The sequence below is a fragment of the Salmo salar genome, chromosome ssa04 (assembly GCF_905237065.1).
Source record: "Salmo salar chromosome ssa04, Ssal_v3.1, whole genome shotgun sequence".
NCBI lineage: Eukaryota > Metazoa > Chordata > Actinopteri > Salmoniformes > Salmonidae > Salmo > Salmo salar.
Window position 1 is genome coordinate 88,082,992 of NC_059445.1, and position 24,263 is coordinate 88,107,254.

The 24,263-nt window shown below is 46.8% G+C and overlaps 1 protein-coding gene across 3 annotated transcripts in view; it reads right to left on the minus strand.

Moving 5' to 3' along the window:
- The window catches only part of LOC106604040 (cell adhesion molecule 2), a 574,105-nt gene that overhangs the window by 216,748 nt on the left and 333,094 nt on the right, over positions 1-24,263 (minus strand). For all 3 annotated transcript variants that reach the window (XM_045717479.1, XM_045717480.1, XM_045717478.1), the window contains one exon: positions 21,990-22,139. In XM_045717479.1, coding sequence (XP_045573435.1) covers positions 21,990-22,139 — 150 coding nt within the window. The remainder of the gene's footprint in view (positions 1-21,989; positions 22,140-24,263) is intronic.

Consider the following 24,263-nt stretch of genomic DNA (forward strand, 5'->3'; position numbering starts at 1 on the left):
AGAGGAAGGGGTAGAGAGAGGAAGGGGGTAGAGAGAGGAAGGGGTAGAGAGAGGAAGGGGTAGAGAGAGAGGAAGGGGTAGAGAGAGAGGAAGGGGTGTAGAGAGAGGAAGGGGTAGAGAGAGGAAGGGGTAGAGAGAGGAAGGGGTAGAGAGAGGAAGGGGTAGAGAGAGAGGAAGGGGTAGAGAGAGGAAGGGGGTAGAGAGAGGAAGGGGTAGAGAGAGAGGAAGGGGTAGAGAGAGAGGAAGGGGTAGAGAGAGGAAGGGGTAGAGAGAGGAAGGGGTAGAGAGAGAGGAAGGGGTAGAGAGAGAGGAAGGGGTAGAGAGAGGAAGGGGTAGAGATAGGAAGGGGTAGAGAGAGAGGAAGGGGTAGAGAGAGAGGAAGGGGTAGAGAGAGGAAGTGGTAGAGAGAGAGGAAGGGGTAGAGAGAGAGGAAGGGGTAGAGAGAGAGGAAGTGGTAGAGAGAGGAAGGGGGTAGAGAGAGGAAGGGGTAGAGAGAGGAAGGGGTAGAGAGAGGAAGGGGCAGAGAGAGAGGAAGGGGTAGAGAGAGAGGAAGGGGTAGAGAGAGAGGAAGGGGTAGAGAGACGAAGGGGTAGAGAGAGAGGAAGGGGTAGAGAGAGAGGAAGGGGTAGAGAGAGAGGAAGGGGTAGAGAGAGAGGAAGGGGTAGAGAGAGAGGAAGGGGTAGAGAGAGGAAGGGGTAGAGAGAGGAAGGGGTAGAGAGAGAGGAAGGGGTAGAGAGAGAAGAAGGGGTAGAGAGAGAGGAAGGGGTAGAGAGAGAGGAAGGGGTAGAGAGAGGAAGGGGTAGAGAGAGAGGAAGGGGTAGAGAGAGGAAGGGGTAGAGAGAGGAAGGGGTAGAGAGAGAGGAAGGGGGTAGAGAGAGGAAGGGGTAGAGAGAGGAAGGGGTGAGAGAGAGGAAGGGGTAGAGAGAGGAAGGGGTAGAGAGAGGAAGGGGGTAGAGAGAGGAAGGGGTAGAGAGAGGAAGGGGTAGAGAGAGAGGAAGGGGTAGAGAGAGAGGAAGGGGTAGAGAGAGAGGAAGGGGTAGAGAGAGGAAGGGGTAGAGAGAGAGGAAGGGGTAGAGAGAGAGGAAGGGGTAGAGAGAGGAAGGGGTAGAGAGAGGAAGGGGTAGAGAGAGAGGAAGGGGTAGAGAGAGGAAGTGGTAGAGAGAGAGGAAGGGGTAGAGAGAGAGGAAGGGGTAGAGAGAGAGGAAGTGGTAGAGAGAGGAAGGGGTAGAGAGAGAGGAAGGGGTAGAGAGAGGAAGGGGTAGAGAGAGGAAGGGGTAGAGAGAGAGGAAGGGGTAGAGAGAGAGGAAGGGGTAGAGAGAGAGGAAGGGGTAGAGAGAGGAAGGGGTAGAGAGAGGAAGGGGTAGAGAGAGAGGAAGGGGTAGAGAGAGGAAGGGGTAGAGAGAGAGGAAGGGGTAGAGAGAGGAAGGGGTGAGAGAGAGGAAGGGGTAGAGAGAGGAAGGGGTAGAGAGAGGAAGGGGTAGAGAGAGAGGAAGGGGTAGAGAGAGAGGAAGGGGTAGAGAGAGAGGAAGGGGTAGAGAGAGAGGAAGGGGTAGAGAGAGGAAGGGGGTAGAGAGAGGAAGGGGTAGAGAGAGAGGAAGGGGTAGAGAGAGGAAGGGGTAGAGAGAGAGGAAGGGGTAGAGAGAGGAAGGGGGTAGAGAGAGAGGAAGGGGTAGAGAGAGAGGAAGGGGTAGAGAGAGAGGAAGGGGTAGAGAGAGAGGAAGGGGTAGAGAGAGAGGAAGGGGTAGAGAGAGAGGAAGGGGGTAGAGAGAGGAAGGGGGTAGAGAGAGGAAGGGGTAGAGAGAGAGGAAGGGGTAGAGAGAGAGGAAGGGGGTAGAGAGAGAGGAAGGGGTAGAGAGAGAGGAAGAGGTAGAGAGAGGAAGGGGTAGAGAGAGGAAGGGGTAGAGAGAGGAAGGGGTAGAGAGAGGAAGGGGTAGAGAGAGAGGAAGGGGTAGAGAGAGAGGAAGGGGTAGAGAGAGAGGAAGGGGTAGAGAGAGAGGAAGGGGTAGAGAGAGGAAGGGGTAGAGAGAGGAAGGGGTAGAGAGAGAGGAAGGGGTAGAGAGAGGAAGTGGTAGAGAGAGAGGAAGGGGTAGAGAGAGAGGAAGGGGTGAGAGAGAGGAAGGGGTAGAGAGAGGAAGTGGTAGAGAGAGAGGAAGGGGTAGAGAGAGGAAGGGGTAGAGAGAGGAAGGGGTAGAGAGAGGAAGTGGTAGAGAGAGAGGAAGGGGTAGAGAGAGAGGAAGGGGTAGAGAGAGAGGAAGGGGGTAGAGAGAGGAAGGGGTAGAGAGAGAGGAAGGGGTAGAGAGAGAGGAAGGGGTAGAGAGAGGAAGGGGTAGAGAGAGGAAGGGGTAGAGAGAGAGGAAGGGGGTAGAGAGAGAGGAAGGGGTAGAGAGAGGAAGGGGTAGAGAGAGAGGAAGGGGTAGAGAGAGAGGAAGGGGTAGAGAGAGAGGAAGGGGTAGAGAGAGGAAGGGGTAGAGAGAGAGGAAGGGGTAGAGAGAGGAAGGGGTAGAGAGAGAGGAAGGGGTAGAGAGAGGAAGGGGTAGAGAGAGAGGAAGGGGTAGAGAGAGGAAGGGGTAGAGAGAGAGGAAGGGGTAGAGAGAGAGGAAGGGGTAGAGAGAGGAAGGGGTAGAGAGAGAGGAAGGGGGTAGAGAGAGGAAGGGGTAGAGAGAGAGGAAGGGGGTAGAGAGAGGAAGGGGTAGAGAGAGGAAGGGGTAGAGAGAGAGGAAGGGGTAGAGAGAGAGGAAGGGGTAGAGAGAGAGGAAGGGGGTAGAGAGAGGAAGGGGTAGAGAGAGAGGAAGGGGTAGAGAGAGAGGAAGGGGTAGAGAGAGGAAGGGGTAGAGAGAGAGGAAGGGGTAGAGAGAGAGGAAGGGGTAGAGAGAGAGGAAGGGGTAGAGAGAGGAAGGGGTAGAGAGAGAGGAAGGGGTAGAGAGAGAGGAAGGGGTAGAGAGAGAGGAAGGGGTAGAGAGAGGAAGGGGTAGAGAGAGAGGAAGGGGTAGAGAGAGAGGAAGGGGGTAGAGAGAGAGGAAGGGGTAGAGAGAGGAAGGGGGTAGAGAGAGGAAGGGGTAGAGAGAGAGGAAGGGGTAGAGAGAGAGGAAGGGGTAGAGAGAGAGGAAGGGGGTAGAGAGGAAGAGGAGAGAGAGGGTAGAGAGAGAGAGGAAGGGGTGAGAGAGAGGAAGTGAAGGGGTAGAGAGAGGAAGGGGTAGAGAGAGGGAAGGGGTAGAGAGAGGAAGGGGTAGAGAGAGAGGAAGGGGTAGAGAGAGAGGAAGGGGTAGAGAGAGGAAGGGGTAGAGAGAGGAAGGGGTAGAGAGAGAGGAAGGGGTAGAGAGAGAGGAAGTGAAGGGGTAGAGAGAGGAAGTGAAGGGGTAGAGAGAGGAAGTGAAGGGGTAGAGAGAGGAAGTGAAGGGGGTAGAGAGAGGAAGGGGTAGAGAGAGAGGAAGGGGTAGAGAGAGAGGGAAGGGGTAGAGAGAGAGGAAGGGGTAGAGAGAGGAAGGGGTAGAGAGAGGAAGGGGTAGAGAGAGGAAGGGGTAGAGAGAGAGGAAGGGGTAGAGAGAGGAAGAGGTAGAGAGAGAGGAAGGGGTAGAGAGAGGAAGGGGTAGAGAGAGAGGAAGGGGTAGAGAGAGGAAGGGGTAGAGAGAGAGGAAGGGGTAGAGAGAGAGGAAGGGGTAGAGAGAGAGGAAGGGGTAGAGAGAGAGGAAGGGGTAGAGAGAGGAAGGGGTAGAGAGAGGAAGGGGGTAGAGAGAGGAAGGGGTAGAGAGAGGAAGGGGTAGAGAGAGGAAGGGGGTAGAGAGAGAGGAAGGGAAGGGGTAGAGAGAGGAAGGGGGTAGAGAGAGGAAGGGGTAGAGAGAGAGGAAGGGGTAGAGAGAGGAAGGGGTAGAGAGAGAGGAAGGGGTAGAGAGAGAGGAAGGGGTAGAGAGAGGAAGGGGTAGAGAGAGAGGAAGGGGTAGAGAGAGGAAGGGGTAGAGAGAGAGGAAGGGGTAGAGAGAGGAAGGGGTAGAGAGAGAGGAAGGGGTAGAGAGAGAGGAAGAGGGTAGAGAGAGGAAGGGGTAGAGAGAGAGGAAGGGGTAGAGAGAGGAAGGGGGTAGAGAGAGGAAGGGGTAGAGAGAGGAAGGGGTAGAGAGAGAGGAAGGGGTAGAGAGAGAGGAAGTGAAGGGGTAGAGAGAGGAAGGGGAGAGAGAGAGGAAGGGGTAGAGAGAGAGGAAGGGGTAGAGAGAGGAAGGGGTAGAGAGAGAGGAAGGGGTAGAGAGAGGAAGGGGTAGAGAGAGAGGAAGGGGTAGAGAGAGAGGAAGGGGTAGAGAGAGAGGAAGGGGTAGAGAGAGAGGAAGGGGTAGAGAGAGGAAGGGGTAGAGAGAGAGGAAGGGGTAGAGAGAGGAAGGGGTAGAGAGAGAGGAAGTGGTAGAGAGAGAGGAAGGGGTAGAGAGAGAGGAAGGGGTAGAGAGAGAGGAAGGGGTAGAGAGAGAGGAAGGGGTAGAGAGAGAGGAAGGGGGTAGAGAGAGGAAGGGGTAGAGAGAGAGGAAGGGGGTAGAGAGAGGAAGGGGTAGAGAGAGGAAGGGGTAGAGAGAGGAAGGGGTAGAGAGAGGAAGGGGTAGAGAGAGAGGAAGGGGTAGAGAGAGAGGAAGGGGTAGAGAGAGAGGAAGGGGTAGAGAGAGAGGAAGGGGTAGAGAGAGGAAGGGGTAGAGAGAGAGGAAGGGGTAGAGAGAGAGGAAGGGGTAGAGAGAGAGGAAGGGGTAGAGAGAGAGGAAGGGGTAGAGAGAGAGGAAGGGGTAGAGAGAGAGGAAGGGGTAGAGAGAGAGGAAGGGGTAGAGAGAGAGGAAGGGGTGAGAGAGAGGAAGGGGTAGAGAGAGAGGAAGGGGTAGAGAGAGAGGAAGGGGTAGAGAGAGAGGAAGGGGTAGAGAGAGAGGAAGGGGGTAGAGAGAGGAAGGGGGTAGAGAGAGGAAGGGGTAGAGAGAGAGGAAGGGGTAGAGAGAGAGGAAGGGGTAGAGAGAGAGGAAGGGGTAGAGAGAGAGGAAGGGGTAGAGAGAGAGGAAGGGGGTAGAGAGAGGAAGGGGTAGAGAGAGAGGAAGGGGTAGAGAGAGAGGAAGGGGTAGAGAGAGAGGAAGGGGTAGAGAGAGAGGAAGGGGTAGAGAGAGAGGAAGGGGTAGAGAGAGAGGAAGGGGTAGAGAGAGAGGAAGGGGTAGAGAGAGAGGAAGGGGTAGAGAGAGAGGAAGGGGTAGAGAGAGAGGAAGGGGTAGAGAGAGGAAGGGGTAGAGAGAGAGGAAGGGGTAGAGAGAGAGGAAGGGGTAGAGAGAGAGGAAGGGGTAGAGAGAGAGGAAGGGGTAGAGAGAGGAAGGGGTAGAGAGAGAGGAAGGGGTAGAGAGAGAGGAAGGGGTAGAGAGAGAGGAAGGGGTAGAGAGAGAGGAAGGGGGTAGAGAGAGGAAGGGGTAGAGAGAGAGGAAGGGGTAGAGAGAGGAAGGGGTAGAGAGAGAGGAAGGGGGTAGAGAGAGGAAGGGGGTAGAGAGAGGAAGGGGGTAGAGAGAGAGGAAGGGGTAGAGAGAGGAAGGGGTAGAGAGAGAGGAAGGGGTAGAGAGAGGAAGGGGGTAGAGAGAGGAAGGGGTAGAGAGAGAGGAAGGGGGTAGAGAGAGAGGAAGGGGTAGAGAGAGAGGAAGGGGGTAGAGAGAGAGGAAGTGAAGGGGTAGAGAGAGGAAGGGGGAGAGGAGGGTAGAGAGAGGAAGGGGTAGAGAGAGAGGAAGGGGTAGAGAGAGAGGAAGGGGTAGAGAGAGAGGAAGGGGTAGAGAGAGAGGAAGGGGTAGAGAGAGAGGAAGGGGTAGAGAGAGAGGAAGGGGTAGAGAGAGGAAGGGGTAGAGAGAGAGGAAGGGGTAGAGAGAGGAAGGGGTAGAGAGAGAGGAAGGGGTAGAGAGAGAGGAAGGGGTAGAGAGAGGAAGGGGCAGAGAGAGAGGAAGGGGTAGAGAGAGGAAGGGGTAGAGAGAGAGGAAGGGGTAGAGAGAGAGGAAGGGGTAGAGAGAGGAAGGGGTAGAGAGAGGAAGTGGTAGAGAGAGAGGAAGGGGTAGAGAGAGAGGAAGGGGTAGAGAGAGGAAGGGGTAGAGAGAGGAAGGGGTAGAGAGAGGAAGGGGTAGAGAGAGGAAGGGGTAGAGAGAGAGGAAGGGGTAGAGAGAGAGGAAGGGGTAGAGAGATATAATAAAATAGACCAGTGCTCTACAGCGACAGGATAGTCTCCTTCAAAACATGCCTAAATTAGACAGCACCATCCATGTTAGGATTGTGACCTGTAGATTTCACCAATGAAGACGAAGAAGAAGCTGGGCCAGATAGAGCAGAGCGGACTCTGCGTTGATGAGTGACAAGTATTGGTGTTTGAGAACGCTACACTGAACAAATTATTACAGGTGTTCAGTATGTTAAATCTCTCTCTCTCTCTGTCTCTCGCTCTCTGTCCCTCGCTCTCTGTCTCTCTCTCTCTCTCTCTCTCTCTCTCTCTCTCTGTCTCTCTCTCTCTCTCTCTCTCTCTCTCTCTCTCTCTCTCTCTCTCTCTCTCTCTCTCTCTGTCTCTCTCTGTCTCTCTCTCTGTCTCTCTCTCTCTCTCTCTCTCTCTCTCTCTCTCTCTCTCTGTCTCTCTCTGTCTCTCTCTCTCTCTCTCTCTCTCTCTCTCTCTCTCTCTCTCTCTCTCTCTCTCTCTCTGTCTCTCTCTCTGTCTCTCTCTCTCTCTGTCTCTCTCTCTCTCTCTCTCTCTCTCTCTCTCTCTCTGTCTCTGTCTCGCTCTCGCTCTCTGTCCCTCGCTCTCTGTCTCTCTCTCTCTCTCTCTCTCTCTCTCTCTCTGTCCCTCGCTCTCTGTCTCTCTCTCTCTCTCTCTCTCTCTGTCTCTCTCTCTGTCTCTCTCTCTCTCTCTCTCTCTCTCTCTCTCTGTCTCTCTCTCTCTCTCTCTGTCTCTCTCTCTCTCTCTGTCTCTCTCTCTCTCTCTCTCTCTCTCTCTCTCTCTCTGTCTCTCTCTCTCTCTCTCTGTCTCTCTGTCTCTCTCTCTCTCTCTCTCTCTCTCTCTCTCTCTCTCTCTCTCTCTCTCTCTCTGTCTCTCTCTCGCTCTCTGTCCCTCGCTCTCTGTCTCTCTCTCTCTCTCTCTCTCTCTCTGTCTCTCTCTCTGTCTCTCTCTCTCTCTCTCTGCTCTCTCTCTCTCTCTCTCTCTCTCTCTCTCTCTCTCTCTCTCTCTGTCTCTCTCTCTCTCTCTCTCTGTCTCTCTCTCTCTCTCTCTCTCTCTCTGTCTCTCTCTGTCTCTCTCTCTCAATTCAATTTAAGGGCTTTACTGGCATGGGAAACAGATGTTAACATCGCCAAAGAAAGTGAAGTAGGTAATGAACTAAATGAAATAAACAATAGAAATTAACATTAAACATTACACTCACAAAGTTCCAAAAAGAATAAAGACATTTCAAATGTCATATGATGTCTATATACAGTGTTGTAACGATGTGTAAATAGTAAATAAATAAACATAAATATGGGTTGTATTTACAATGGTGTTTGTTCTTCACTGGTTGACCTTTTCTTGTGGCAACAGGTCACAAATCTTGCTGCTGTGATGGAACACTGTGGTATTTCACCCAGTAGATATGGGAGTTTATCAAAATTGGATTTGTTTAAAAAAAATTGTAGGTCTGTGTAATTTGAGGGAAATATGTGTCTCTAATATGGTCATACATTTGGCAGGAGGTTAGGAAGTGCAGCTCAGTTTCCACCTCATTTTGTGGGCAGTGTTGCACATAGCCTGTCTTCTCTTGAGAGCCAGGTCTGCCTACAGCGACCTTTCTCAATAGCAAGGCTATGCTCAGTGAGTCTATACATAGTCAAAGCTTCCTTAAGTTGGGGTCAGTCACAGTGGTCAGGTATTCTGCCACTGTGTACTCTCTGTTTAGGACCAAATAGCATTCTAGTTTACTCTGTTTGTTTTCTCATGATTTGGTTGGGTCCTCCACTCCTCTTCTCCCCTCCTCTCCTCCACTCCACTCCTCCACTCCTCTTCTCCACTCTACTCCTCCACTCCACTCCTCCACTCCTCCTCCCCTCTCCTCCACTCCTCTTCTTCACTCCACTCCTCCACTCCACTCCTCCACTCCTCTTCTCCACTCCTCTTCTCCCCCCCTCCTCCACTCCTCTTCTCCCCTCCTCTTCTCCACTCCTCTTCTCCACTCCTCTTCTCCACTCCACACCTCCCCTCCTCTTCTCCACTCCACTCCTCCACTCCACTCCTCCACTCCACTCCTCCACTCCTCTTCTCTTCTCCTCTTCTCCACTCCTCTTCTCCCCCCTCTCCTCCACTCCTCTTCTCCCCTCCTCTTCTCCACTCCTCTTCTCCACTCCTCTTCTCCACTCCTCTTCTCCACTCTACTCCTCCACTCCTCTTCTCCACTCCACTCCTCCACTCCATTCCTCCACTCCTCTTCTCCACTCCTCTTCTCCACTCCTCTTCTCCACTCCACTCCTCCACTCCTCTTCTCCTCTTCTCCACTCCTCTTCTCCACTCCTCCTCACCACTCCTCTTCTCCACTCCTCCACTCCTCTTCTCCCCTCCTCTTCTCCTCTTCTCCCCTCCTCTTCTCCACTCTTCTTCTCCACTCCACTTCTCCACTCCTCTTCTCCACTCCTCCCCTCCTCTTCTCCCCTCCTCCACTCCTCTTCTCCCCTCCTCTTCTCCCCTCCTCCACTCCTCTTCTCCCCTCCTCTTCTCCCCTCCTCCAATCCTCTTCTCCCCTCCTCCACTCCTCTTCTCCCCTCCTCCAATCCTCTTCTCCCCTCCTCCACTCCTCTTCTCCACTCCTCTTCTCCCCTCCTCCACTTCTCTTCTCCCCTCCTCTCCTCTCCCTTGTCTGTCTCAACTCATCTATTATCATTAATGGTTAACGCAGAATAACGGAACATTCCATCAGTATTCTCTATTCAGTCTATCAAAGTCAGTCTGGGTTCAAAGGAAAATGTATTTTCTTGCAAATTATTGATTCTTACACTTAACTTACACCTCCCTAAAACAACCATGGTATTTTGATTACAAAACATTGAAAAGGAAACATATATCCATATATGTATGGAAACGTGACCATTTATGTCATAAATAAACAATAAATGTATAACTATTAGTCTACTAACACAATATAATACTGGTGTATCATGTTCCTATAGCCTAGCAAACACACACACACACACACACACACACACACACACACACACACACACACACACACACACACACACACACACACACACACACACACACACACACACACACACACACACACACACACACCCCTTCCATTATCAGCTCCACAGGTACATGACCGTTCAAAAGTTTGGGGTCAATTAGAAATGTTCTTGTTTTTGAAAGAAAAACAGCTTTTATGTCCATAATAATAACATCAAATTGATCAGAAATACAGTGTAGACATTGTTCATGTTGTAAATGACTATTGTAGCTGGAAACGGCTGATTTTTAATGGAATATCTACATAGGCGTACAGAGGCCCATTATCAGCAACCATCACTCCTGTGTTCCAATGGTACGTTGTGTTAGCTAATCCAAGTTTATCACTTTAAAAGGCTAATTGATCATTAGAGAAATCTTTTGCAATTATGTTAGAACAGCTGTTGTTCTGCTGTTCTGATTAAAGAAGCAATAAAACTGGCCTTCTTTAGACTAGTTGAGTATCTGGAGCATCAGCATTTGTGGGTTTGATTACAGGCTCAAAATAGCCAGAAACAAAGAACTTTTTTCTGAAACTCGTCAGTCTATTCTTGTTCTGAGAAAATGAAGTCTATTCCATGAGAGAAATTGCTAAGAAACTGAAGATCTCGTACACTGCTGTGTACTACTCCCTTCACAGAACAGCGCAAACCAGCTCTAACCAGAATAGAAAGAGGAGTGGGAGGCCCCGGTGCACAACTGAGCAAGAGGACCAGTACATTAGAGTGTCTCGTTTTAGAAACAGACACCTCACAAGTCCTCAACTGGCAGCTTCATTAAATAGTACCTTCAAAACACCAGTCTCAACGTCAACAGCGAAGAGGCGACTCCGGGATGCTGGATTACCACACAGAGCAGCAGTCTGGTAACTCTGTGACCCTAACCTCCTCTATTATCTGGTATAACCACACAGAGCAGCAGTCTGGTAACTCTGTGATCCTAACCTCCTCTATTATCTGGTATAACCACACAGAGCAGCAGTCTGGTAACTCTGTGATCCTAACCTCCTCTATTATCTGGTATAACCACACAGAGCAGCAGTCTGGTAACTCTGTGATCCTAACCTCCTCTATTATCTGGTATAACATACACAGAGCAGCAGTCTGGTAACTCTGTGATCCTAACCTCCTCTATTATCTGGTATAACCACACAGTGCAGCAGTCTGGTAACTCTGTGATCCTAACCTCCTCTATTATCTGGTATAACCACACAGAGCAGCAGTCTGGTAACTCTGTGATCCTAACCTCCTCTATTATCTGGTATAACATACACAGAGCAGCAGTCTGGTAACTCTGCGATCCTAACCTCCTCTATTATCTGGTATAACCACACAGAGCAGCAGTCTGGTAACTCTGTGATCCTAACCTCCTCTATTATCTGGTATAACCACACAGAGCAGCAGTCTGGTAACTCTGTGATCCTAACCTCCTCTATTATCTGGTATAACCACACAGAGCAGCAGTCTGGTAACTCTGCGATCCTAACCTCCTCTATTATCTGGTATAACCACACAGAGCAGCAGTCTGGTAACTCTGTGATCCTAACCTCCTCTATTATCTGGTATAACCACACAGAGCAGCAGTCTGGTAACTCTGTGATCCTAACCTCCTCTATTATCTGGTATAACCACACAGAGCAGCAGTCTGGTAACTCTGTGATCCTAACCTCCTCTATTATCTGGTATAACCACACAGAGCAGCAGTCTGGTATCTCTGTGATCCTAACCTCCTCTATTATCTGGTATAACCACACAGAGCAGCAGTCTGGTAACTCTGTGATCCTAACCTCCTCTATTATCTGGTATAACCACACAGAGCAGCAGTCTGGTAACTCTGTGATCCTAACCTCCTCTATTATCTGGTATAACCACACAGAGCAGCAGTCTGGTAACTCTGTGATCCTAACCTCCTCTATTATCTGGTATAACCACACAGAGCAGCAGTCTGGTAACTCTGCGATCCTAACCTCCTCTATTATCTGGTATAACCACACAGAGCAGCAGTCTGGTAACTCTGTGATCCTAACCTCCTCTATTATCTGGTATAACACACACAGAGCAGCAGTCTGGTAACTCTGTGATCCTAACCTCCTCTATTATCTGGTATAACCACACAGAGCAGCAGTCTGGTAACTCTGTGATCCTAACCTCCTCTATTATCTGGTATAACCACACAGAGCAGCAGTCTGGTAACTCTGTGATCCTAACCTCCTCTATTATCTGGTATAACCACACAGAGCAGCAGTCTGGTAACTCTGTGATCCTAACCTCCTCTATTATCTGGTATAACCACACAGAGCAGCAGTCTGGTAACTCTGTGATCCTAACCTCCTCTATTATCTGGTATAACCACACAGAGCAGCAGTCTGGTAACTCTGTGATCCTAACCTCCTCTATTATCTGGTATAACCACACAGAGCAGCAGTCTGGTAACTCTGTGATCCTAACCTCCTCTATTATCTGGTATAACCACACAGAGCAGCAGTCTGGTAACTCTGTGATCCTAACCTCCTCTATTATCTGGTATAACCACACAGAGCAGCAGTCTGGTAACTCTGCGATCCTAACCTCCTCTATTATCTGGTATAACCACACAGAGCAGCAGTCTGGTAACTCTGTGATCCTAACCTCCTCTATTATCTGGTATAACCACACAGAGCAGCAGTCTGGTAACTCTGCGATCCTAACCTCCTCTATTATCTGGTATAACCACACAGAGCAGCAGTCTGGTAACTCTGTGATCCTAACCTCCTCTATTATCTGGTATAACCACACAGAGCAGCAGTCTGGTAACTCTGTGATCCTAACCTCCTCTATTATCTGGTATAACCACACAGAGCAGCAGTCTGGTAACTCTGTGATCCTAACCTCCTCTATTATCTGGTATAACCACACAGAGCAGCAGTCTGGTAACTCTGTGATCCTAACCTCCTCTATTATCTGGTATAACCACACAGAGCAGCAGTCTGGTAACTCTGTGATCCTAACCTCCTCTATTATCTGGTATAACCACACAGAGCAGCAGTCTGGTAACTCTGTGATCCTAACCTCCTCTATTATCTGGTATAACCACACAGAGCAGCAGTCTGGTAACTCTGTGATCCTAACCTCCTCTATTATCTGGTATAACCACACAGAGCAGCAGTCTGGTAACTCTGTGATCCTAACCTCCTCTATTATCTGGTATAACCACACAGAGCAGCAGTCTGGTAACTCTGTGATCCTAACCTCCTCTATTATCTGGTATAACCACACAGAGCAGCAGTCTGGTAACTCTGTGATCCTAACCTCCTCTATTATCTGGTATAACCACACAGAGCAGCAGTCTGGTAACTCTGTGATCCTAACCTCCTCTATTATCTGGTATAACCACACAGAGCAGCAGTCTGGTAACTCTGTGATCCTAACCTCCTCTATTATCTGGTATAACCACACAGAGCAGCAGTCTGGTAACTCTGTGATCCTAACCTCCTCTATTATCTGGTATAACCACACAGAGCAGCAGTCTGGTAACTCTGTGATCCTAACCTCCTCTATTATCTGGTATAACCACACAGAGCAGCAGTCTGGTAACTCTGTGATCCTAACCTCCTCTATTATCTGGTATAACCACACAGAGCAGCAGTCTGGTAACTCTGTGATCCTAACCTCCTCTATTATCTGGTATAACCACACAGAGCAGCAGTCTGGTAACTCTGTGATCCTAACCTCCTCTATTATCTGGTATAACCACACAGAGCAGCAGTCTGGTAACTCTGTGATCCTAACCTCCTCTATTATCTGGTATAACCACACAGAGCAGCAGTCTGGTAACTCTGTGATCCTAACCTCCTCTATTATCTGGTATAACCACACAGAGCAGCAGTCTGGTAACTCTGTGATCCTAACCTCCTCTATTATCTGGTATAACCACACAGAGCAGCAGTCTGGTAACTCTGTGATCCTAACCTCCTCTATTATCTGGTATAACCACACAGAGCAGCAGTCTGGTAACTCTGTGATCCTAACCTCCTCTATTATCTGGTATAACCACACAGAGCAGCAGTCTGGTAACTCTGTGATCCTAACCTCCTCTATTATCTGGTATAACCACACAGAGCAGCAGTCTGGTAACTCTGTGATCCTAACCTCCTCTATTATCTGGTATAACCACACAGAGCAGCAGTCTGGTAACTCTGTGATCCTAACCTCCTCTATTATCTGGTATAACCACACAGAGCAGCAGTCTGGTAACTCTGTGATCCTAACCTCCTCTATTATCTGGTATAACCACACAGAGCAGCAGTCTGGTAACTCTGTGATCCTAACCTCCTCTATTATCTGGTATAACCACACAGAGCAGCAGTCTGGTAACTCTGTGATCCTAACCTCCTCTATTATCTGGTATAACCACACAGAGCAGCAGTCTGGTAACTCTGTGATCCTAACCTCCTCTATTATCTGGTATAACCACACAGAGCAGCAGTCTGGTAACTCTGTGATCCTAACCTCCTCTATTATCTGGTATAACCACACAGAGCAGCAGTCTGGTAACTCTGTGATCCTAACCTCCTCTATTATCTGGTATAACCACACAGAGCAGCAGTCTGGTAACTCTGTGATCCTAACCTCCTCTATTATCTGGTATAACCACACAGAGCAGCAGTCTGGTAACTCTGTGATCCTAACCTCCTCTATTATCTGGTATAACCACACAGAGCAGCAGTCTGGTAACTCTGTGATCCTAACCTCCTCTATTATCTGGTATAACCACACAGAGCAGCAGTCTGGTAACTCTGTGATCCTAACCTCCTCTATTATCTGGTATAACCACACAGAGCAGCAGTCTGGTAACTCTGTGATCCTAACCTCCTCTATTATCTGGTATAACCACACAGAGCAGCAGTCTGGTAACTCTGTGATCCTAACCTCCTCTATTATCTGGTATAACCACACAGAGCAGCAGTCTGGTAACTCTGTGATCCTAACCTCCTCTATTATCTGGTATAACCACACAGAGCAGCAGTCTGGTAACTCTGTGATCCTAACCTCCTCTATTATCTGGTATAACCACACAGAGCAGCAGTCTGGTAACTCTGTGATCCTAACCTCCTCTATTATCTGGTATAACCACACAGAGCAGCAGTCTGGTAACTCTGTGATCCTAACCTCCTCTATTATCTGGTATAACCACACAGAGCAGCAGTCTGGTAACTCTGTGATCCTAACCTCCTCTATTATCTGGTATAACCACACAGAGCAGCAGTCTGGTAACTCTGTGATCCTAACCTCCTCTATTATCTGGTATAACCACACAGAGCAGCAGTCTGGTAACTCTGTGATCCTAACCTCCTCTATTATCTGGTATAACCACACAGAGCAGCAGTCTGGTAACTCTGTGTATGTTTTTGTTCTTGGTTCTTTGTTAAATGTCCGTAAGGTAGAAGAAGTCCCATCTCCATTTTGGAAAGGCTATCTCTTCCTGTTGCTGTTTGTTAAGTGTCCTACACTTTTCTTAGAAGTGATTTGATTCTATGGATTCTTCAATCACACTGAGCTGTTTTCTGCAGGACTTCAATTTGATATGTTAGCTGAAATATACTACTTCTAGTCCTCTCTCTCTCTGTCTCCGTCTCTCTCTCTCTCTGTCTCCGTCTCTCTCTCTCTCTGTCTCCCTCTCTCTCTCTCTCTCTCTCTCTCTCTGTCTCTCTCTCTCTCTGTCTCCCTCTCTCTGTCTCCCTCGCTCTGTCTCTCTCCCTCTCTCTGTCTCCCTCGCTCTGTCTCTCTCTCTCTCTCTCTCTCTCTCTCTCTCTCTCTCTCTCTCTCTCTCTCTCTCTCTCTCTCTCTCTCTCTCTCTCTCTAAAGATGAATGTACTGTTGTTTTTTCTTTTCTTGTTGCCATCTTTATTCATCTTGGTATTTTTCCTGTTGCTCCTCTCCTTGACAACATGTCAATACCAATCAGGTCTAATTTATCAGGGAGTCCCATTGAAACTAAAGAACAACTAGTAATATAACTGTTAGCTATATGTGATCTGTTTCAGGAAGCTAGGTGGTGCATGTCGCACATCACTATTTCACCAAAGAGGCATTTGAACATATATATATATGTTTTTGTTATCAAAAAACATTTTTTTTGGGGGGGGGGGCAGAAATGACTTCTGGAACATGTGAACTTTTATATGCCTTAATAATAAACTTGTCTGTGTCACGCCCTGACCTGAGAGCCTTTTTTATGTCTCTATTTAGGTTTGGTCAGGGTGTGATTTGGGTGGGCATTCTATGTCCTTTTTTCTATGTTTTTTGTATTTTCTTTGTTTTGGCCTGGTATGGCTCTCAATCAGGGACAGCTGTACATCGTTGTCGCTGATTGGGAACCATACTTAGGCAGCCTGTTTTCCTTTGGGGTTTTGTGGGTAGTTAATTTCTGTTTGGCTGTCGGTTTCGTGTTTTTTTGTTGTTGGTTAAAGTGTTCTATCTTTAATAAATTCATGATGAGCACTAACCACGCCGCGCCTTGGTCTACTCTCTTCAACGACGGCCGTTACAGTCTGCCATCTATAAATACGAATACGATTGTTAAATTAGGAGCCAAGTTGGTTTAGCAATGAAAAAAAGACAGGAACCTTCCCGCTAGCCGTGATTGGCTGAGATTATGGATGGGTTTGTGATCTACGATATATAGGCTGGTGAACATGCCAAAATTAACACGGTATGGATTTATTTATAATTTTTATTTTCTTTACCCCTTTTTTCTCCCCAATTTCAGTCTTGTCTCATCGCTGCAACTCCCGTACGGAGTCAGACAGTCTGATATATAGACCACCTCACAGACTGATATATAGACCACTTCACAGTCTGATATATAGACCACCTCACAGTCTGATATATAGACCACCTCACAGTCTGATATATAGACCACCTCACAGACTGATAGACCACCGCACAGTCTGATATATAGACCACCTCACAGTCTGATATATAGACCACCTCACAGTCTGATATATAGACCACCTCACAGTCTGATAGACCACCTCACAGTCTGATATATAGACCACCTCACAGTCAGATAGACCACCTCACAGTCTGATAGACCACCTCACAGTCTGATATATAGACCACCTCACAGTCTGATATATAGACCACCTCACAGTCAGATAGACAACCTCACAGTCTGATATATAGACCACCTCACAGTCTGATATATAGACCACCTCACAGTCTGATATATAGACCACCTCACAGTCGATATAGACCACCTCACAGTCTGATAGACCATCTCACAGTCTGATATATAGACCACCTCACAGTCTGATAGACCACCTCACAGTCTGATATATAGACCACCTCACAGTCTGATATATAGACCACCTCACAGTCTGATATATAGACCACCTCACAGTCTGATAGATAGACCACCTCACAGTCTGATAGACCACCTCACAGTCTGATAGACCACCTCACAGTCTGATATATAGACCACCTCACAGTCTGATATATAGACCACCTCACAGTCAGAATATAGACCACCTCACAGTCTGTAGATAGACCACCTCACAGTCTGAAGATAGACCACCTCACAGTCTGATAGATAGACCACCTCACAGTCAGATAGACCACCTCACAGTCTGATATATAGACCACCTCACAGTCTGATATATAGACCACCTCACAGTCAGATAGACCACATCACAGTCTGATATATAGACCACCTCACAGTCTGATATATAGACCACCTCACAGTCTGATATATAGACCACCTCACAGTCTGATAGATAGACCACCTCACAGTCTGATATATAGACCACCTCACAGTCTGATATATAGACCACCTCACAGTCAGATAGACCACCTCACAGTCTGATAGTTCACCTCACAGTCTGATAGACCACCTCACAGTCTGATATATAGACCACCTCACAGTCTGATATATAGACCACCTCACAGTCAGATAGACCACCTCACAGTCTGATAGACCACATCACAGTCTGATATATAGACCACCTCACAGTCTGATATATAGACCACCTCACAGTCTGATATATAGACCACCTCACAGTCTGATATATAGACCACCTCACAGTCTGATAGACCACCTCACAGTCTGATATATAGACCACCTCACAGTCTGATATATAGACCACCTCACAGTCTGATATATAGACCACCTCACAGTCTGATAGATAGACCACCTCACAATCTGATAGACCACCTCACAGTCTGATAGACCACCTCACAGTCTGATATATAGACCACCTCACAGCTGATATATAGACCACCTCACAGTCAGATATATAGACCACCTCACAGTCTGATAGACCACCTCACAGTCTGATAGATAGACTACCTCACAGTCTGATATATAGACCACCTCACAGTCAGATAGACCACCTCACAGTCTGATATATAGACCACCTCACAGTCTGATATATAGACCACCTCACAGTCAGATAGACCACCTCACAGTCTGATATATAGACCACCTCACAGTCTGATATATAGACCACCTCACAGTCTGATATATAGACCACCTCACAGTCTGATAGATAGACCACCTCACAGTCTGATATATAGACCACCTCACAGTCTGATAGACCACCTCACAGTCTGATATATAGACCACCTCACAGTCTGATAGTTCACCTCACAGTCTGATAGACCACCTCACAGTCTGATATATAGACCACCTCACAGACTGATATATAGACCACCTCACAGTCTGTATATAGACCACCTCACAGTCTGATATATAGACCACCTCACAGTCTGATATATAGACCACCTCACAGTCTGATATATAGACCACCTCACAGTCTGATATATAGACCACCTCACAGACTGATATATAGACCACCTCACAGACTGAATATAGACCACCTCACAGTCTGATAGATAGACCACCTCACAGTCTGTATATAGACCACCTCACAGTCTGATAGATAGACCACCTCACAGTCTGATAGATAGACCACCTCACAGTCTGATAGACCACCTCACAGTCTGATAGACCACCTCACAGTCTGATATATAGACCACCTCACAGTCTGATAGACCACCTCACAGTCTGATAGACCACCTCACAGTCTGATAGACCACCTCACAATCTGATATATAGACCACCTCACAGTCAGATATATAGACCACCTCACAGTCTGATAGACCACCTCACAGTCTGATAGACTACCTCACAGTCTGATAGACCACCTCACAGTCTGATATATAGACCACCTCACAGTCCGATAGATAGACCACCTCACAGTCTGATATATAGACCATCTCACAGTCTGATAGACCACCTCACAGTCTGATATATAGACCACCTCACAGTCTGATATATAGACCACCTCACAGTCTGATAGATAGACCACCTCACAGTCTGATAGATAGACCACCTCACAGTCTGATATATAGACCACCTCACAGTCAGATAGACCACCTCACAGTCTGATATATAGACCACCTCACAGTCTGATATATAGACCACCTCACAGTCTGATAGATAGACCACCTCACAGTCTGATATATAGACCACCTCACAGTCAGATAGACCACCTCACAGTCTGATATATAGACCACCTCACAGTCTGATATATAGACCACCTCACAGTCTGATAGATAGACCACCTCACAGTCTGATATATAGACCACCTCACAGTCAGATAGACCACCTCACAGTCTGATATATAGACCACCTCACAGTCTGATGTATAGACCACCTCACAGTCAGATAGACCACCTCACAGTCTGATAGACCACCTCACAGTCTGATATATAGACCACCTCACAGTCTGATATATAGACCACCTCACAGTCTGATATATAGACCACCTCACAGACTGATATATAGACCACCTCACAGTCTGATAGACCACCTCACAGTCTGATATATAGACCACCTCACAGTCAGATAGACCACCTCACAGTCTGATAGACCACCTCACAGTCTGATATATAGACCACCTCACAGTCTGATATATAGACCACCTCACAGTCAGATAGACAACCTCACAGTCTGATATATAGACCACCTCACAGTCTGATATATAGACCACCTCACAGTCTGATATATAGACCACCTCACAGTCTGATATATAGACCACCTCACAGTCTGATAGACCACCTCACAGTCTGATATATAGACCATCTCACAGTCTGATATATAGACCACCTCACAGTCTGATATATAGACCACCTCACAGTCTGATATATAGACCACCTCACAGTCTGATATATAGACCACCTCACAGTCTGATAGATAGACCACCTCACAGTCTGATAGACCACCTCACAGTCTGATAGACCACCTCACAGTCTGATATAGACCACCTCACAATCTGATATATAGACCACCTCAAGGTCAGATATATAGACCACCTCACAGTCTGATAGACCACCTCACAGTGTGATAGATAGACCACCTCACAGTCTGATATATAGACCACCTCACAGTCAGATAGACCACCTCACAGTCTGATATATAGACCACCTCACAGTCTGATATATAGACCACCTCACAGTCAGATAGACCACCTCACAGTCTGATATATAGACCACCTCACAGTCTGATATATAGACCACCTCACAGTCTGATAGATAGACCACCTCACAGTCTGATAGATAGACCACCTCACAGTCTGATATATAGACCACCTCACAGTCTGATATATAGACCACCTCACAGTCAGATAGACCACCTCACAGTCTGATAGTTCACCTCACAGTCTGATAGACCACCTCACAGTCTGATATATAGACCACCTCACAGTCTGATATATAGACCACCTCACAGTCAGATAGACCACCTCACAGTCTGATAGACCACATCACAGTCTGATATATAGACCACCTCACAGTCTGATATATAGACCACCTCACAGTCTGATATATAGACCACCTCACAGTCTGATATATAGACCACCTCACAGTCTGATAGACCACCTCACAGTCTGATATATAGACCACCTCACAGTCTGATATATAGACCACCTCACAGTCTGATATATAGACCACCTCACAGTCTGATAGATAGACCACCTCACAATCTGATAGACCACCTCACAGTCTGATAGACCACCTCACAGTCTGATATATAGACCACCTCACAGTCTGATATATAGACCACCTCACAGTCAGATATATAGACCACCTCACAGTCTGATAGACCACCTCACAGTCTGATAGATAGACCACCTCACAGTCTGATATATAGACCACCTCACAGTCAGATAGACCACCTCACAGTCTGATATATAGACCACCTCACAGTCTGATATATAGACCACCTCACAGTCAGATAGACCACCTCACAGTCTGATATATAGACCACCTCACAGTCTGATATATAGACCACCTCACAGTCTGATATATAGACCACCTCACAGTCTGATAGATAGACCACCTCACAGTCTGATATATAGACCACCTCACAGTCTGATAGACCACCTCACAGTCTGATATATAGACCACCTCACAGTCTGATAGTTCACCTCACAGTCTGATAGACCACCTCACAGTCTGATATATAGACCACCTCACAGACTGATATATAGACCACCTCACAGTCTGATATATAGACCACCTCACAGTCTGATATATAGACCACCTCACAGTCTGATATATAGACCACCTCACAGTCTGATATATAGACCACCTCACAGTCTGATATATAGACCACCTCACAGACTGATATATAGACCACCTCACAGACTGATATATAGACCATCTCACAGTCTGATAGATAGACCACCTCACAGTCTGATAGACCACCTCACAGTCTGATAGATAGACCACCTCACAGTCTGATAGACCACCTCACAGTCTGATAGACCACCTCACAGTCTGATAGACCACCTCACAGTCTGATATATAGACCACCTCACAGTCTGATAGACCACCTCACAGTCTGATAAACCACCTCACAGTCTGATAGACCACCTCACAATCTGATATATAGACCACCTCACAGTCAGATATATAGACCACCTCACAGTCTGATAGACCACCTCACAGTCTGATAGATAGACCACCTCACAGTCTGATAGACCACCTCACAGTCTGATATATAGACCACCTCACAGTCCGATAGATAGACCACCTCACAGTCTGATATATAGACCATCTCACAGTCTGATAGACCACCTCACAGTCTGATATATAGACCACCTCACAGTCTGATATATAGACCACCTCACAGTCTGATAGATAGACCACCTCACAGTCTGATAGATAGACCACCTCACAGTCTGATAAAAGATAGACCACCTCACAGTCTGAATATAGACCACCTCACAGTCTGATAGATAGACCACCTCACAGTCTGATAGATAGACCACCTCACAGTCTGATATATAGACCACCTCACAGTCAGATAGACCACCTCACAGTCTGATATATAGACCACCTCACAGTCTGATATATAGACCACCTCACAGTCTGATAGATAGACCACCTCACAGTCTGATATATAGACCACCTCACAGTCAGATAGACCACCTCACAGTCTGATATATAGACCACCTCACAGTCTGATGTATAGACCACCTCACAGTCAGATAGACCACCTCACAGTCTGATAGACCACCTCACAGTCTGATATATAGACCACCTCACAGTCTGATATATAGACCACCTCACAGTCTGATATATAGACCACCTCACAGACTGATATATAGACCACCTCACAGACTGATATATAGACCATCTCACAGTCTGATATATAGACCACCTCACAGTCTGATAGATAGACCACCTCACAGTCTCTCTCTCTCTGCACGTGTTGCTTAATAACAGGTGACTCTTACCTTTCTTGTCGCCGAAGAAGAGTGTCTGTTGTGTGGGGTTGGACCACTGCAGGGAGGTCTGGTCGTTGAATTCTACTCTGCAGGTCATGTTGGCCGTCCCGCCTTCTGTCACCGTCTGATTCTGGACCAGGGGCTGTTGCCCGGACGACCCTGGAGTGAGAGGAGACGAGACGAGGGAATAATATTTATAAGAATTAAACAACTATAGTCCTGTGATTTGGTTGTGGTGGATGTGTTTAAAGGCTTTGTTTTATCTCTTACTAAATAATAATAATAAATTTAAAAAAAGGTATGCAAATACAAAACATACCATGTTTTGAATTAGATATTGCATGAGCCAATGTTTCACCGACAACAAAGATTGTCTATTATATTTACAAGATAGTTCGATTGACCCCGCTAACAATGGAAATACATGTCCTCAAAGATGGAAGTGCAGGCTGGTGGAGAAGAGATCATGTGGGGGCCATTGTAGCCAATGAGAGGGGAGATAAACGTGTAAACAACAGGCGATGAGATAGATAGTGGACTCATCTTTATATCTGTGCATTATATCAACTGTGACAGCATGGGCAGTAAGTAGAGATGTGACAAATTGAACATTTTGCTAAAAGGTTAAACAGCCATTTTTTGGGGGGGTTCCCCCATTATAAAAAAATAATACAATTCCACGTCAATTTACAATGCAAAATAATGGTCCTATTAGCTACAGGACCGGTCAAAAGTTTGGACACACCTACTCGTTCCAGGGTTTTTCTTAATTTTTTTTAGATTTTCTACATTGTAGAATAACATTGAAGACATCAATACTATGAAATAACACATATGGAATCATGTAGTAACCAAAAAAAGTTTTAAACAAATCAACATATATTTTAGATTTGAGATTCTTCAAAGTAGCCACCTTTTGCCTTGATGACAGCTTTGCACACTCTTGACATTCTCTCAACCAGCTTCATGAGGTTAGTCACCTGGAATGCATTTCAATTAACAGGTGTGCCTTGTTAAAAGTTAATTTGTGGAAAAACCCTTGAATGAGTAGGTATAGTACTTTTGATTGGTACTATACGGATGACTGCTAAGGCTGGGCAGTGAAGATATATATTCTACACAATCCTTTACAGACCTACAGTGAAGATATATATCTACCACAACCCTTTACAGACCTACAGTGAAGATATATATATCTACCACAACCCTTTACAGACCTACAGTGAAGCTATATCTACCACAACCCTTTACAGACCTACAGTGAAAATATATATCTATCACAACCCTTTACAGACCTACAGTGAAGATATATATATCTACCACAACCCTTTACAGACCTACAGTGAAGCTATATCTACCACAACCCTTTACAGACCTACAGTGAAGATATATCCTACCACAACCCTTTACAGACTTACAGTGAAGATATATATTCTACCACAACCCTTTACAGACCTACAGTGAAGCTATATATTCTACCACAACCCTTTACAGACCTACAGTGAAGATATATTCTACCACAACCCTTTACAGACCTACAGTGAAGATATATATTCTACCACAACCCTTTACAGACCTACAGTGAATATATATTCTACCACAACCCTTTACAGACCTACAGTGAAGATATATATTCTACCACAACCCTTTACAGACCTACAGTGAAGATATATTCTACCACAACCCTTTACAGACCTACAGTGAAGATATATATTCTACCACAACCCTTTACAGAACTACAGTGAATATATATATTCTACCACAACCCTTTACAGACCTACAGTGAAGATATATATTCTACCACAACCCTTTACAGACATACAGTGAAGATATATATTCTACCACAACCCTTTACAGACCTACAGTGAAAATATATATTCTACCACAACCCTTTACAGACCTAGAGTGAAGATATATATTCTACCACAACCCTTTACAGACCTACAGTGAAGATATATATTCTACCACAACCCTTTACAGACCTACAGTGAAGATATATATTCTACCACAACCCTTTACAGACCTACAGTGAAGATATATCTACCACAACCCTTTACAGACCTACAGTGAAGATATATTCTACCACAACCCTTTACAGACTTACAGTGAAAATATATATTCTACCACAACCCTTTACAGACCTACAGTGAAGATATATCTACCACAACCCTTTACAGACCTACAGTGAAGATATATTCTACCACAACCCTTTACAGACTTACAGTGAAAATATATATTCTACCACAACCCTTTACAGACCTACAGTGAAGATATATATTCTAC